Source organism: Lepus europaeus, chromosome 16 (genome assembly GCF_033115175.1).
Source record: "Lepus europaeus isolate LE1 chromosome 16, mLepTim1.pri, whole genome shotgun sequence".
Taxonomy (NCBI): domain Eukaryota; kingdom Metazoa; phylum Chordata; class Mammalia; order Lagomorpha; family Leporidae; genus Lepus; species Lepus europaeus.
In genome coordinates, this window is record NC_084842.1 from 73,723,072 (window position 1) to 73,739,873 (window position 16,802).

The 16,802-nt window shown below is 41.4% G+C and overlaps 1 protein-coding gene across 4 annotated transcripts in view; it reads right to left on the reverse strand.

Moving 5' to 3' along the window:
* Positions 1-281: 281 nt before the first annotated feature.
* Positions 282-16,802, reverse strand: part of LOC133775314 (cytosolic beta-glucosidase) — a 267,883-nt gene continuing 251,362 nt past the window's right edge. For 3 of the 4 annotated variants that reach the window (XM_062213553.1, XM_062213552.1, XM_062213555.1), the window contains exon 6: positions 282-2,138. In XM_062213553.1, coding sequence (XP_062069537.1) covers positions 1,936-2,138 — 203 coding nt within the window. In that variant the 3' untranslated portion in view covers positions 282-1,935. The remainder of the gene's footprint in view (positions 2,139-16,802) is intronic. The other variant, XM_062213554.1, reaches the window with a different exon arrangement.

Sequence of the window (16,802 nt, forward strand, 5' to 3'; positions counted from 1 at the left end):
GAGGCACCGTTTGTGTGATCCGTCTCTGGGCCATCTCTGAGTTGGCCTTTAAAAGCAGCTGAAAACTGCTGAAGACCCGAGCACTGTGGGGAAGCTCAGGCGCTAGCAGCTAGAACGTTTATTTCACCTGGTAGACCAAACGTGACAGATTGTTTTATTTACAACATGAATATTAATTTTCTAGTTTTGGTAACGAAAATACAGTACTCATTTGTATTGTTGTAAAACTTGTAAAGATGCCCTGTAGGAAAAGTAATATTCAAAGCAACATCCTAATTAAAAGGAAAGCTCAGCTGTCTTGCAAGATAATACAAGAGGGCACATAAATTGTAAATAAGATACATGATAAAAATGAAAAAGACAGGCTGGATAGGAGAGGAATGAAATAAGATTTGGAAATGTGCTTCTTAAATGAACACAAATTGTGAGATAATGTCTCATTGAACAATAAAAATAACAAACCAGTGGCAAAGATGTAATGGAATTTCCTGTGCATACCATTTTAATCTTAATATAATTTTCCCAAGTGCATCCACATTTATTGAACTACTACGACCATTTCTTTTTCACTTTGTCCAAAGTTACTGAGAGTGTGTTCTTTGCTGTAAATAATTCCCTGATTATGAACATGAAAATGATCCAGAAATTGACCATAGCTTGTAAAAGAAAAAATGACATAGCGTCTGCTCATGGCCAAAAGGCTCACAAGAATGCCAAAGTATGTGCAGCATCCTAGGAGAGACACAGTAACAATACAGACAACCACCTTCCCATGTCCTCCTGTCCAAGGTGACTCCACACCCCTGCTTACTTTTCCCTCTCATCAGGACTTTAATAGCTCCCTAACCTGCAGTGGGCTGGACAAGGAATAAGGTTGATCTCAAGGAAGTGCCAGGAGCAGTTAATGAGCACTGATGTGACTTGAGAAAGAGGTACATCAGTAGGGCTTCAGTTTCTGTCTGTAAAATGGGCAGAATTTTTAACCTCTTAACTACAAGCCTGATGCATAGTTGGGGTTTAAGTAAACACTACTGAAATAGGGATGTAAGGGTCCCAAGTCCACATATTGAAAAGTTAGCTGGAGATATGGAGTCTAGAGGATGCCCTCTGTCTTCTATTGACTCCTACTGCAGAACCATGGCAGAACTTCCAATTCCAGCGAGCTCCACAAATGGCACAGGCATTTCAACCACAAAGGCAATGAATTCCTATCTCATCTTGATATACAATCATTTTGGTCATCCAATTAATGTGTTTATCTCCCAATATATTTAAGGGCCTAAAAATTAAGAAAATACACAAACGTAGAGACCACACCCTGTTTCTTATTGAAATCTGGTTTTTGATGAACATCAACATTCAAACACTTTCTTCATCATTCAAAGTCTAATTGATTTTATTATTTTTAACAAGTTCATTAGCTGAGAATAAAATGTACCTGCTCAACTACAGGTAAAAATAGGCCAAACAAATGAACAACTATTTCATTAAATAGGTTATCAATGAATTTCTTTTGTTGAAAAGAATACATAACTAAATCACACAACTAATTTTTAACTTTGACTTTTTATGTTTGATTCGGCAGTAGAAAAATGATGGGTCATGTGATAGTTTATCAACTGAGATAGCTTATGTGATGAGACGTAGACTCATAAACAAATATTCCTATAATAAGACATCTGGTGTTACAATAGAGAATTATGAGTATCTTCACAAATTTTGTGGTTTTTATCCTAGAAAAATATCTAAGGATTAAAGTTAAAATTTCCAAGTCTGATTTTTTAATAGAAAAATCGATTTAAATAGTATTCAGATTTCATAATCACAGATTTGCATCCACGAGTTGCTGCCAAGCTCCCAGAGGCAAGTGGAGGCTGTCTGAGTGTTCTTCACCAAGGCAGGACCCCTCCTGGTGCTGCCATGCAGTCATCCTTTCTATGGTTTTTCTTCCAGGCCATTGTTTCGAATGACCTTGGCATACTCCTTGGCTGATGTGTAAGGGACTCGAGGTCTATCCAGGTCTTCAAAATCAACATGGAAGAGGCCAAACCGGGTGCTATATCCGTCGTTCCATTCGAAATTATCCATGAGAGACCAGGCGCAATATACTTGCAGATTGACTTTGTCAACTTGGATAGCTGAAATTTTCAGAACAGAGATGGAATGTTATCATTTCTGGGAAGGTTTCCTGAGAATACAGATAAAATCACTGATGTACAGATGGATCTCCTTTTCCCATTCAGCAGGTGGTCACAGTGGGAACGGATCTGCTCCCTCTCTCTCCTTCACAGCAAAACAATATGTGAGGTAATGCCTATGTTAAGTAGCTTAATGTAGCTCCCTTACAGTATACATAAATCAAAGATCATACTGTATATCGTAAACACACAGTTTCCACTTACTAGTTTTAAAAGAATTCCTTTTTCTAGTTTTTTGCTTGAGCCAAACAGGGGCTTTATTTTTAAGAAGTTGCATATTATTCTAATTGTGTGGTTATTCACTCATTTTGAGATTTGTTGTGTTCATTCTTTTACTTGAGGTACATTTTTTTAAGTAACTACCACTTTTCAGACACACACACACACACACACATACATGAGCATGCAAGGTCCTCTCTAGTAACTAGGAGTATATTCAAGGAAGACATTGTCTGGAAAAATCCCTCAGTAACTTGGCAGAGTGGCAATAAGCATCGCTGGGGAAGGCCCAGGGGTTACCTTGTATGCCCACGGCCAAACTGAGCCCTGTCTCACAAGTCTGCAAACAGAATCTCCATGAAATGGGTCAGCACAAATCTGTGGCTGTGCCTGTATCCTAGACTGAGCAGGCACAAAAGCACAGTGGCATCCCAACTGAGTCGGCTACAGTCGCCATAGCAGAACTTCACAGCCAGGGTACTTACCAACAACAGACATTTACTTCTTATAATTCTGACAGCAGGGGAGTCTAAGGTCAAAATGGCAGCAAACCAGTATTGTGAGAGGAAATGCATCCTTCGTCATAGATGACAATTTTCTCACTGTGTCTCACATAGAAGATGGAGTGAGGTAGCTCCTTTGTGTCTCTTCTTAGGAGGGCACAAATCTCACTCATGAGGCTCTACCTCTTAATTCTATCACATTAAGGATGAATTAGCACATTCATTCTGCCCCACGTCAAAACTTGGAGGGATGCCTAAGCACTTGAAGAGCCAAAGCAAGGGTCTTCTCCCCCTAAAAATTGAAAATGAATCTTGATGTGAAAGGGATGGGAGAGGGAGTGGGAGATGGGATGGTTGTGGGTGGGAGGGAGGTTAGAGGGAAGAAAAGCCACAATGATCCAAAAGTTGTACTTTGGAAATTTATGTTTATTAAATAAAAGTTAAAAAAATAAATAAATAAAATATTGGATATCATATTTTTGTGGATGCACCAGAGCCCATCCTTGGATCTGGGGATTGAAACACCAAAGTGTCAAAAATTCTATAGAGCTGTACACTGTTTTCCATCAATTTATTCCGGGAATTGAACTCATTTTTATTAGTATTTTAAGTTATGCAAATCTCTGAGGTTGTGTGAATCTTGACATTGAGCATTACTTTTTTAAAACTATATTAAGTAAACCCCATCTATGAGGGGGACTAATACTTATTTATCAGCACAGAAATTAAGAAAAATAGAGGTTTGCTTTTCAAGTGGGACATATCCTAAGTAAGTGGGGTAAAAATGGACATTCATGTAAGAAATCGGAGTTTAGTTGTACTGGGAATTGCTTTCAACCAAAATGGCTCCTGTAGCTAAATATTCAGCCAATCAATATCCACACTTCAATTTTTCTTTCGTTTTGAGAACATTTATTTATTTGAAAGTCAGAGTTACAGATACAGAGAGGGAAAGACGGGGGGGGGGGGGGGGAGGGAGGGAGAGGGAGAGGGAGAGGGAAAGGGAGATCTTCCATCTGCTGGTTCATTTCCCAGATTGCCATAATGGCCGGAGCTGAGTCAAGCCAAAGCCAGGAGTCAGGAGCTTCATTCAAGTCTCTCATGTGAGTGCAGAAGCCCAAGTACTTGGGCCATCTTCTACTAATTTTGCTAAGCCATTAGCATGGAGTTAGATTAGAAGTGGAATAACCAGGATACACACCCATGCCAACGTGGTATGCTGAGGTTGTAGGGGACAGCTTCACCTGCTACACCACAATGCTGGCTGCTGCTTATTTTTTCTTTACTGTCAATTTGTATTTTTCTGTATCTTAAAAATGCCATACTCATGCTCTACTACACATGTGCAAGTCTCCAAATCTTGGAATTTTTTAAAGATTTATTATTCATTTATTTGAAAGAATTACAGAGAGAGAGGGAGAGACAGAGTTCCTCCAGCTGTTGGTTCACCTCTCAAATGTCCAAAGCAGCCTAGGCTGAGATGTCTGAAGTCAGAAGACTGGTACTTGGGCCATCGCAGACACATTAGCAAGGAGTTAGATTGGAAGCAGAGCAGCTGCTAACTCTAACCAGCAGATGATATGGGATGCTGGAATTGCAGATGGCAGCCTAACCCACTGCACCACAATGCTGGTCCACAAATTCCACAAATTGCTTTTTTTGGCAGCAGATATTCCATAGAAAAATGTCCCTGACAAGTTAATTGAGGCATTGCTCTTCACATGTTTGCCTGGTGCTTTGCTTAGACAGTGCCTTATAAATGGCCTTGAGGGAAGAATTCAGAGATGCTGGATTGGCTCATTTTAAGTAAAATATTGTTGGAAAATAGAAAATATGGCATTGAAGCACATTAAGCTTTGCAGGAATACAAACACGTACAAACCACTTTTGCTTTTCCTACCCATCCATGTTTGCATGTGTGCTTCTTCCTCTATCTGTCAAGTAGAACCTGGAAAATGCTGTTCTTCTAACTTTAAATAAATCTAACTTAAGTTGAGGAGGCTATCTATCTAAAAATCAAAACAGTCAAAGCCAGGTATCAGGCCAAAACAACCATTTCCTTTGCCTTGTGAGTCCATCTGGGTGTACTTGAGAATCTGGTTGTTTTCTTTCTCATTTGCAGAATTACTGCCCATCAAGAAAACCTGCCAGGTATGAAGTCAGATAGTCTCCAAAAACAAACACAGTCCCACTGATCACACATAAATGGATTGATTCATGTGCAAAACTAAGGAATAAAAACGGTACCCAGCCTGCTTGGAAAGGAACCGAAAGGAAATCTTGGCAATTTCTTTGTTAACTCCCAGGAGTTCCACAGCAAGCACTTAACTGCCCCAGAGACACTGGTGGATGTCTGTGCGTTCTCATTGCAGGAACATTCAAGTAGAGAATTACCTAGTTAGGGCTGAGCAACTAGCCTGCTGGAATCCTTCTCACAGTGCCACTGCTGGGAAAAATTACAAAACCACATTGGAACCTGCATGCCTCTCCTCTCCCAACCTCCTCAAGAATGTAAAGAGACACCATCACATTCCTTGTCACAATGATTTATAAGGTCCCAAGTCTGGTAAGAAAAAAAAAAACTTATGTGACTTCACTTTCTTTCTTGAACCAGAATCATAGGCCAATTAAATACAGACCAACAGAAGCTTTGGATGGGGACAAAACATGCTAGGATAAAATGACATCTATTCAAGAGTCAGAGTTAGATTATGGATCACAAGGCCAGTGGAAAGGGCTTCACAGCCAGTGGGCTGCATGTAAAGATATAAGGAGAAAAATAGCTAAGCCATGCTGCGATGTTATAGCTGTGGCCAGGCGTTTTAATTGTCAAAAGTGCATGCTAGTGTTGTATTCAAAACATACACACACATGCACACAAACTCAAAGAACTGAAGGTACAACCTCAACTGCAAGACCACTCTCACTTTTTATACCAACTGCAAGTTCAAGAGGTTCCTAACAGCATGCCAAGCTTCACAAAATTTCATGAAAGACTCACTGAAAGCTACTAGACCCATGGTGATGGCTTCTCATAGGCAAAGACAGAGAGGGACATCAGCTAAAGAAAGAGGTGTCTCGGACAAGGTCAGAGCCCTAGAAATTGGAACTTATTACCCTCGTGGCAATGGCGTGGGTGATGCACCTGAGTGTCAAAGTCCAGAGTTTCTACTGGGGGCATTAATACATAGCTCCTCCCAGGAGCTGAGAACAAGGACCACACCACAACTGAGGTGAATCAAATTCTTTACAACACATATTTTAGAAGCTCATTATTTCATGGTGCCAGGCAGAATCTGCTCACAATTTCCTGGCTTATATAACACTGCATATATTTGTCACATGCAAGGAAGCTGGGAACCCAATACCAATGGGAATTCTTTTCTACAATTCCTAAATACAGGTAGCCTCTGCTTCCAGGATTGTGTAGGACTTTCATAGGACATCCACGAATGTGGCAAAACTCCCAAGTGATCAAACCATGAATCCACACAGCCGTGCTGCCAAGACAAGAATCAGTGGAAAGGTTCAAGACAGTGCGAAAGACAGCCACCTCGCAGAATAACGAGGGAGATAAAACCCCAGGAATGAGAAGGAGGAAAAAAATGCAGGCCTCTACATTTCCGTGTTCAGGTAATGATCAGTTCCTTTGTTTGAGCAAGCTCCTTTAATGAAAAATAAGTATATAAAGTGCTACATACATTATTTAAATAAATCTTCAAAACAACAGAAAGCTGACTATTTAGAGAATTGTGATGTCAGACCTCAAGTTTGGAGTCGATCTTCGTTGACATGGCACTTAAAGCCCTATGGAATTTTCCAGTCTTAGCTATCTGACATGGGTGATAAACACTATCAACCATGGAAGTACATCTGGGGTGAGGATATGTGTGAAAACCAATAGCCACACCACATGGCAAGTCTAGTAAGAGATCTTGGGCAGAGGAAGAGTAAGGCCTTCAATAGACTAAGCCTTTAAGATAATGGGGAAAGTGAGCCAGAAACAAACCAGTCATTGGAAAGTCTTGAATCACGTGGTGGTTCAACAAATGTTAAGTGCAGATCTTGGACTCAAGTGTTCCCAGACTGGTGGTCACTCAACTGCCTGGCATCAAGATGCACATTCAAATTCTTTTTAAAAGAAATTACTTCCAATTATTATTGCAAATATTTCAAGATGTAATCTCAGTAGACAATCATATATACCCAAACAAACACAGAAAAAATGTCTTCACGCTTAGGAACCTCCAAATATTGATGTGACATATTTGTAAAAGGAATCACTACAGGCTTGGATTTCAATAGAGTTGCACCAGTTGCTAGCTGAAAGCAGTCTCTCCTTCTACACAGAAGTGAACTATGGAGACACCATAGAGACACTCGTATCAACTTCCAGGGCTATGGGAAAGATTAAATGAGATGGCATGGACCTCAGTATAATGCTCAGTTCATGCTGGGTTTCCATTGCTTTCCTTTCTGGCCCCTGCATAGAGAAATGCATAATTCAAGGTAAAACTATAGTTATGACAAGAGAGAAAGAGAAATGAGGAGGGGGCTGGCACTGTGGCACAGTGGGTAACGCCACTGCCTGTGGTGCCGGTATCCCATAAGAGCACTGGTTCAAGTCTAGCTGCTCCACTTCCCATCCACCTCTCTGCTATGGCCTGGGATAGCAGTAGAAGATGGCCCAAGTCATTGGGCCCCTGCACACAAGTGAGAGATGAGGAAGAAGTTCCTGGCTCCTGGCTTTGGATCAGCGCAGCTCTGGTTGTTGTGGCCATCTAGGAAGTGAACCAGCGGATGGAAGACCTCTAGCTCTCTGTCTCTGCCTCTCTATAACTCTGCTTTTTGGCCGGCACCACGGCTCACTTGGCTAATCCTCTGCCTGCGGCGCTGGCACCCTGGGTTCTAGTCCTGGTTGGGGCGCCAGATTCTGTCCCGGTTGCTCCTCTTCCAGTCCAGCTCTCTGCTGTGGCCCAGGAGTGTAGTGGAGGATGGCCCAAGTCCTTGAGCCCTGCACCCTCATGGGAGACCAGGAGAAGCATCTGGCTCCTGGCTACGGATCAGCACAGCGCCAGCCGTAGCAGCCATTTGGGGGGTGAACCAACGGAAGGAAGACCTTTCTTTCTTTCTCTCCCTCTCACTAACTCCACCTGTCAAAAAAAAATATAACTCTGCTTTTCAAATAAACAAATACATGTTTTAAAAAAGAGACAGAGATCAAGAATACTTGTGAACAGACAAAAGGCTATGTGGGGATGCAGCAAGAAGGCAATCATTTGCAGGTCAATGAGAAAGGCCACAGGAGAAGTCAAATCACCTGACACCTTGATCTTAAACTGCCAGCCTCCAGAACTATGAAAAATCAATTCTGCTGCTTCAGCCAAACAGGCTGTAGTATTTTGTTATGGTAGTCCAAACAAACTAAAGCAGGTCAGGACCTGAGAATGTCTCCTTAAACTCCTTAGTGATTTCATTCCTAATCAAGTTCAAGACACAGAAGCCTATGACAGACTCTGAGATACCACAATGTTTTACACATAGTTTCCATCCTCAGAGGCATCCCTGCTGAGGCTTATAAAAGTTGGGATCACCCTCAACCCCTGTCCCTAATAGTTGTAGATGAGGAGCACTGTGCTAAGAGATGCAGCTCTATCTAGTCCAGCCCATGCCAGTTCTAGAAGTGGACAATCACTGAGATACCATGGGGCAGCTGTGTGTTCGGGACTTCCACAATGCCCATCAGCCCTCTGCTTAGTTGAAGTCTAGCCTCATCCCCAGTGGATCAGAAGAAATCCTCTCAATTCACAGTGTGAAATGGGTTCAATGGTAGCCTCCCAAAAGATATATCTTTTCAAAACCTGTGAATGTGATTTTATTGGGTCACATATATTGGTCTTCACAAATGTAGTGCAGTTAAAGATCTTGACATGACCAAAGATAATGGTGAGTCCTAAATCCCAAAAGCTGTCTTTAGAAGAGAAAGTAGAGGACACACAGAGAAGAAAGTGACAGAGCTTGGAGGGATGTGTCATCTACAAGCCAAGGAACAGCAAGGCTTCTCAGCACCCACCAGACACTGGTAGAGCAGCGTGGAGCAAATTCTCCCTTGGAGCTTCCAGAAGCAACCAATCCTGCTAACACTCTAATTTTGGACTCCTGGCCTCCGCCCCTGTGAAGGAGCACCTTTTTGTTGTTTTGAGTTACCAGGTTTCTAGTAATTTGTTACAGCAGCTGCAGGAAACTAATGCACCATGCTCTTTTACAGTGGTCGCCAACCAGGCTCCAAATCCCAAACCACCCACCTGATGTTGCTGGGGGCTGATGAGCCTCTCAGAGTCTGTTGAAGCAGGAGAGAGAAAGCCTTGCAGGGACACAGTTTGAAGCCGATTTTCTGGCAATTGCCCCCACGCTAACTTTGGAAATGTGCTTCTGTGTGGTGGGTTGGAATGCACAGGAGCATTCCACTTGGAGGACACCGCAGTTCCCACATGAGAACTGGCACACCGGCTGTTTTTCCCCTCTCTTTGAAAAAGCAAAATAAAACAACATCAGAAAGATCTAAACATAGAAAATGCACAATAAGCCCCCCAACTCCAACTAATCTGTGAAGATGTCCCAATCATCCCAACACCAGTGGCACCACTGCAGACAGGGACTCCTGGTGGCAAAAACTATGACGCTGAAAAGAGTCATTGACAACCAAAGATCTCATCTTTAAATATTTTTTTTTTGACAGGCAGAGTGGATAGTGAGAGAGAGAGAGACAGAGAGAAAGGTCTTCCTTTGCCATTGGTTCACCCTCCAATGGCCGCCACAGCAGGCGCACTACGGCCGGTGCACCACGCTGATCCGAAGGCAGGAGCCAGGTGCTTCTCCTGGTCTCCCATGGGGTGCAGGGCCCAAGCACTTGGGCCATCCTCCACTGCACTCCCTGGCCACAGCAGAGAGTTGGCCTGGAAGAGGGGCAACCGGGACAGAATCCGGCGCCCCGACCAGGACCAGAACCCGGTGTGCTGGCGTCGCTAGGCGGAGGATTAGCCTGTTGAGCCACAGCCCTGGCCCACATCTTTAAATATTTTATAGGAAAGTCCCAATTAGCCACAAATGAACTTCAAAGATTTCTTAATTACATGTACCATTTTAACTACTTCCAAAGGAATTTGGGGGTGTGAAGGGAGGCTATAAGTAGCCAGCCATTGAAAGGGAACATATGAAAATATCTCAAGTGGAAAGCTGCTCGACAATAGGTACACGTCCATGCCATCTTCTATAATTTCTCCATCAATATTACTTTTACAGTTACTTCTGCTCCAGTAGAGAAGTTCCTATGGGAATTAAAATTCTTCTCAGTAAGGAAAGCTCTCTTCTACCCTGAAAGTTGCCTTTCTTCCCCTGTGTCCTCCCTTTTTCTCTCCCTTCTTTCCTTTCCCTCTAGGACTCAATTTTCTCCTCTGTAAAATGAGGGCTGTACAATCTTCTTTGTAGGATTATGATGAACATTAAACAAATACATACAAAGCTCTATGAATAATGCCTCTTTTAGAGTAAACACTCAATATTTGCGACTTTGTCATTGCTATTGTTGTTGGGATTTCTCTCAGAAACGCGGAGGGCAACGAATGAAATCTGTTTTATCTTGTCCTCCCATCTGGCTCCAGACAGCTTTCAGAGGGTGTGGAGTCAGCACTAAATGCTCAGTGCTGAGAACCAGAGAAATCAGGGCACCGGGGAGAGTGCTGCATCTGGGACCCAGTTGCAAGCTGTGGGAATGGGTCAGCTGTGGGTCATGGAAACAATCAGTGAAAACAAAGAGATACTGCCAGGAACATCATGTACTGCTGAAGTATCCCTGCTTTTTGTGAGCTGGGAGGTAGGGAAGGCATGTCTCAAAGTCCCTGTAATCCTACCACAATATCCACCCTCTGTTTGTTAAATAACTATACACTGTGCTAGGAATTGGGTACACAATGATGAACAAAATAAGCAGCCCCTCTTTTACTGAGATTACAGCCTAGGTGGAAGGCAAACTTTAGTCAAATCATCATCCTCTGTGAAAAATGGAATGAAAGCAAGGAAGTGGGAACCATGAGGAAGAACAACATATCAGCTAGATTTCCTGGGCACTTGGGTACAACTCCCTGAGTTTCATGTGGCCATTAACTCATTTAATCTTTATTATCAGTCTGTGAGTTAGACAAATATTATCATTGGCCCCATTTTACAGATAAGGGGATTGACCCTGGAAAAATTCATACATCAGTAAGTAGAGATAGAAACTCAGCAAGGCTGATGCCAAGCTACTACAATCCACTGAGTCTTGACCACATACCATCATGGAAAAGCTCTCTTAATCAGCAAAAGTGGGATAAGTAGGCTAATAGGAGAGTATTCTACAATGAACAATAACCTAGGGCCCAAGGATGAAGTGGGGCTCCTGCCCCTGTCAGCCAGGGTTTTTTCTTAGTTTTAAGTAACAAAAGCTGACCTGGACCAATGACATATATAAAGGGTTGGTCTGAGGAAATAAGCTGAAATGAAACTTTCAGGAACAGTATACCAAAAGCAGGTACACAAAAGCACACCACAGAACTGGTTGTCTGAATAAAATGCCTCGGCTGCTAATGATCAATGATCACTGTCCTATACTTCATACTGCTGCCAAAATCCAACTTTCTTGCAATGTCAGCAGTCACCAGCACCCTGAGTTTTCCTGTACCGGAAACTAGACTGCACAACCAATGGCATTCTCAAAAAGTGGATGTGGCATTGTGGCAGAGTATATTAAACCTCCACCTACAACAATAGCATTTCATGTGAGCACCGTTCCTAGCCCCACCTGTTCTACTTCTGATCTAGCCCCTTGCTAATATACACAGGAAAGCAGCATGTTACCCATGTGGGAGGCCCAGATAGAGTTCCAGCCACCTGGTTTCTGCCTGCCTCAGCCCTGGATGTTGGGGTCATTTGGGGAGTGAACCAAATGCACGTAGAGGAAATCTCTCTCTGTCTCTTTCAAATAAATATTTTTTTAAAATAAAAGTGAGAGTCTCTGTTGCCATCCTCATCAGCACAATGAATAATGACTTCACAGTGCTATTCACCTGTCAATGCAGTACTCGGATGGGTCTAATTAATGAATCACATGTTCAAAGAAAGCCAGGGAATCTCAACCTTTATGCTGGTTAAACAAAACTCCAAAGTTTGGACATTCCTCCTATGGAATGAGTATATTCAACAAATGCTAGGCAGCTAGAAAGAATGACAGATATTCAAAGCACATGATAAAGAAGACAAGAGCAATGCAAGAAAAAGTAACAGAACACATACAAAAGCTCAGATATGGGAGCCACACCATGTAGAAAGAACATAAAGAAGACAGCTCAATGGGATCACAAAAGTAGTGGGGAAACTCAGAAGACAACATCTAAGAAATGCAGCTCCTTACAAAAATTTTAATTTTATCCCAATAGCAATGAAAAATCATTGAAAAATTTTAGCTAGGGAACTGACCTAAGCTAATTTGCTTGTTTAAGAGACTACCATAACCTCTGTGAAGAACAGATTTGAGTATATTAATTAAAGAATCAGAGATTATTTGAGAGTGATTTTAGTAATCACAAAGAACCCAGTGAGAGTCTGATCTGGGTGGCATAGTGAAGGAGAAAAACAGATGAATTTAACAGATACTCAACTAAAATCAACAAGATTTAATGATTCACTGGCCTATCAGTAGTGAAGGAGATAAGCAAACAAAATCAGCACAATTTAATGGATAATGTCGTCAATCTCTGAGCTGGGAAATACTGGACATAGACATGTGTCAGAGGAGTAGCAGGGAAGTTAATAAATCAAACCTTGGTTATGATGACTTTGCAGTGCCTTATATGACCTCCAGAGAATTGAAAAAGTAGCTGGATAGATGATACAGAGCTCAAAGTATAGCCTGAGATAGACATGCAAGTTCCGGAGTCAACATGTAGAAATGGCCATTGAAATCATGGCTGTGGGATAGAATTCAAAGAATAAGAAAACAAGCCTGACAACATTCCAAACTTTAAAGATAAGTTGTAAAGGGTCACTGAGAAAAAGAGCCAGAAATGCCAGAAATGTCCCATAGCCTTGACATGATAAAGTCACAGGGGCTACTTTCTGTGGATGTAACTTCACAAAAGTCATCCTTCCTACGAAAAACAACTGGAGAATGGAGCCTAAGGACATGTGACTCCAAGGCCCATAATCTTTCCATGGGAATAACATGGAAAGATTGGAAACCAAGAATACAAGCTTCGTACATGACACTCAAGAGTCAAAGCTGCTATGGAAAGCACACAGCCAGTCCATGTGGACAGCACAAAGTGGGTGGAGGTAGGAGAAGCTCCTGAAACATGAGTTCTCTAAGAACACTCCTGTGATGCCTAAGGCCCTACATGATCAGCCCCTGTCTAATCTCCTACATTTTCCTGTCCTCTTGCAGTGAAAACTAGAATTCTTTTTCCTCTTGAAATTTGCTGAGTTTATGTCTTTAAATTAACTTCTCCATCTACCTGGATCATTTCTCTTAGTTATCCTCTTATAGCTCTATGCTGCCTTTTTGGTCTTAGTTGCTCCATTAAGAGGTCTTTTCTTATGTCCCAATTAAAAAATTTATATCAAACACCCTATTCTTCCTCATGTCGTCTTATACTACTCTCCTTGTGGCATATATTATTAAAGAAAAATACCTATGTATTTATTTGTTATTGTACATCTTTCCTATTAGACTGAGAATGTCAAGAAAAAAAAAAAAACAGGGAGGGGCAGACTTGTCTATTCTCTTCAGTATGCTCCAACCCTGACACTAATACCTACTATAGAGTAGAGGGGAAAAGATACGAGAGAGTGGGAGGAAGGAAGGTTCGATGAGTCATTTTAACATCTTTTTTTAAATTTTATTTATTTACTTGAGAGGCAGAGTTACAAACAGAGAAGACAGACAGAGAAAGAGGTCTTCCATTCTCTGGTTCACTCCCCAAATGGCCACAAGGGCCAGAGCTGGGCTGATCCAAAGTCAGGAGCTAGGAACTCCTGCTGGGTTTCCCATGTGGGTGCAGGGGCCCAAGCACTTGGGCCCTCTTCCACTGCCTTTCCAGACCATAAGCAGGGAGCTAGCTGGATTGGAAGAGGAGCAGCTGGGACATGAACCAGCACCCATATGGGATGCTGGTGCCCTGGCAGAGGTTTAGCCTATTACGACACAGCACCAGCCCCTTAACCTTATCTTAGTAAGACTCTGATGTCACTATTTCCATGTGGGTTTTGGAATCACAGCATCTCCAGACTGAACAACCAAGACTTCAATGGCTATTTATCGCAAGTCTCCACCCAGCATCTGAATCTTTGTTGCAACATTGCTAACTATAGTGTCACATAATCAGCCTTATTTCCAGTTTCAAACTGTCCCATTCAGGACAATTTCCCATCACTTCCCACTGGCTTCCCACTTTGAGGCATTTTCAACTATTTCAGTGGCTGCTGCCACACTTTGACTTCTGGTTTCTCATGTTTCTCCAGGGACCCCCAGGTAGCCATTAGCTGCATCTCTGGGCAATTCTCTTGAGGGCTTTGCCTTGATCTGTTATCTCTGAAAGCTCTCAATGCTCACTGCCTTCTCCTGAGGCACAGCATTAAACTTGAAGGGTGACTTCTTTGTCCCTGGAGTCCCTTAGGTTATCAAAGTAGAGCTCCTGGTAAAAATGTCTTCTCAGTTCTCAAAAGAAGAAATACAAATGGCTAACCCATAGATGAAAAAGTGCTCAACATCACTAGCCATCAGAAAAATGCAAATTAAAACCATAAGGAGATATCACCTCACCCCTATCAGAATAGCTAAAATCCAAAACACTGAGAGCAACAAATGCCCGTAAGGATGTGGACAAAAGGGAACATTTATACACTGTTGGTGAGAATGTAAATTACTGCAGCCACTGTGAAAAACAGTGTGGAGTTTTCTTAAGAATCTGGAAATAGACTTGCCATATGATTCAGCATTCCCACTACTGGGTGTATATCCAAAAGACTTGAACACAATGTATCACAGAGATACTTGCACCACCATGTTTATAGCAGCACTGTTCACAAGAGCCAAAATTTGGAACCAAAGTATCCATCATCAGATGAATGGATGAAGAAAATGTGATGTATATACACAATAGAATATTATTCAGCTATAAAAAGTGAAATTCTACCATTTCCAGCAAAATGGACACAATTGGAGGACATGACGTTGAGTGAAATAAGCCAGACCCAGAAAGACAAATTCCACATGTTCTCTGTTATATGTGGGAGCTAAAATTTTAGAACAAACGAGAGAGAAAGAAATGTCTGTATCAGTATTGGTGCAAAAGTAATGTTTTAAAACTTTGCTTTATAACTTTGTCAAACCAAATGTTAAGTACGTTATACCACTATAGTTTTAATGATCTGTGATTACTTTAAAATTTCCTGTAAATGGGTGAAATGGTCATTTTTCCATTCAATTGCTGTTTATAGCCTTCGTCTATATTCCTATTCAACTAGCATCTTTTTGATTTTTACTTGTAAATAAACCTTGTATTTAGTGAAGTATTAATCCTTTTTAGTGTAATGCTTTTTAAAAATATATTATCACAAAAACTAAAACAAAAAAGAAAGAAAAAGAAAAAGAGAGAAAGAGAGAAGGAAAGATAGTGAGAAGGAGAGAGGGGGAGGGAAGAATGAAGGGAATATCATTATATTCTTAGAAATGTATCTACAAATCACATTGAATCTGTTAAAAACTAATTAAAAGTTAAAATAAAAATTTAAAAATAGAAAACATCTTCCATTGTATGAACTTATCTCTAGATTAAGATGTACATTTTGAAATAGATATCCTTTTTGTCTGTAAAAATATTAATCTACCTGCGTATAGAAATAGCCTATCTCTCCCCACCACAGTCACCTAAGAATAGCCCTCAAAGGAAGTACTGGTGCCCCAGATAGAAATATCAGAGTCATATATTTTTATGCTCAGGTTAAAGGCTAAGTTCTGGTCCCATTGGTCTAGGAGTGAAGAAAACTACCCATGGGTATATTAAAATAAAGGCAACCCTGAATGTAAGGATAAAAGAAAAATATGCAGTTTACTTCAAAAATTGATGTTAAGGCTCTCAAACTGTAATTTGCCAAACTAAACCCTAACTTAATGGACTAATCTTAACACTTTCTTAATTTCTTTCTTCTATTCCTCCCTTAAATCCACACTTACTTTGTTAAGTGTGTACTGCTGTATGAAAGTTATTGTTCTAGTCAGGATGGTTCTCATATTGGAAAAGTCAGTCTGACGTAGACCTTATATCTAAGTTATTTTAAGAGAAGTAGGGAAGCAAGGACCACATATGGGTTCCCCTAGTATAGGCGTTCACTCAATACCCACGACTTCCTGTTGTAACAAATGAAATGCATGGACCTGGTCATCTGCTCAGTGTCTGTCTTCCGCTCGCAATGTTCAGCTCCCTGAGGGCAGCAAGCACGTGGATCTTGCATTTCCCAGTCTCAGCACAGAGGCTGAGGAGGGACACCTGCTTAATGAACACATGTCCATAAATCGATAAGAAATTGCACATAGTATCAGCAACACAAGAACAGACAGTTCACCAGAGAGTAAGATTATTTTCTTGACAAAATGACAAAATTCAACCCCATGTTCCACTTTTCCAAATAAGCAAAAAGAGGTGTAGGACTTAATGTTCCTCCAACCGGATCTGTATAGTGCTGGTTTCATAACAGTAGGGACCAGAATACTGCGTTGTGATCCTTTGACCCCAGGACTAAGTCAGTAACTGGTTTTCCTATGCACAATAAGTGCTGCATATATTCTATT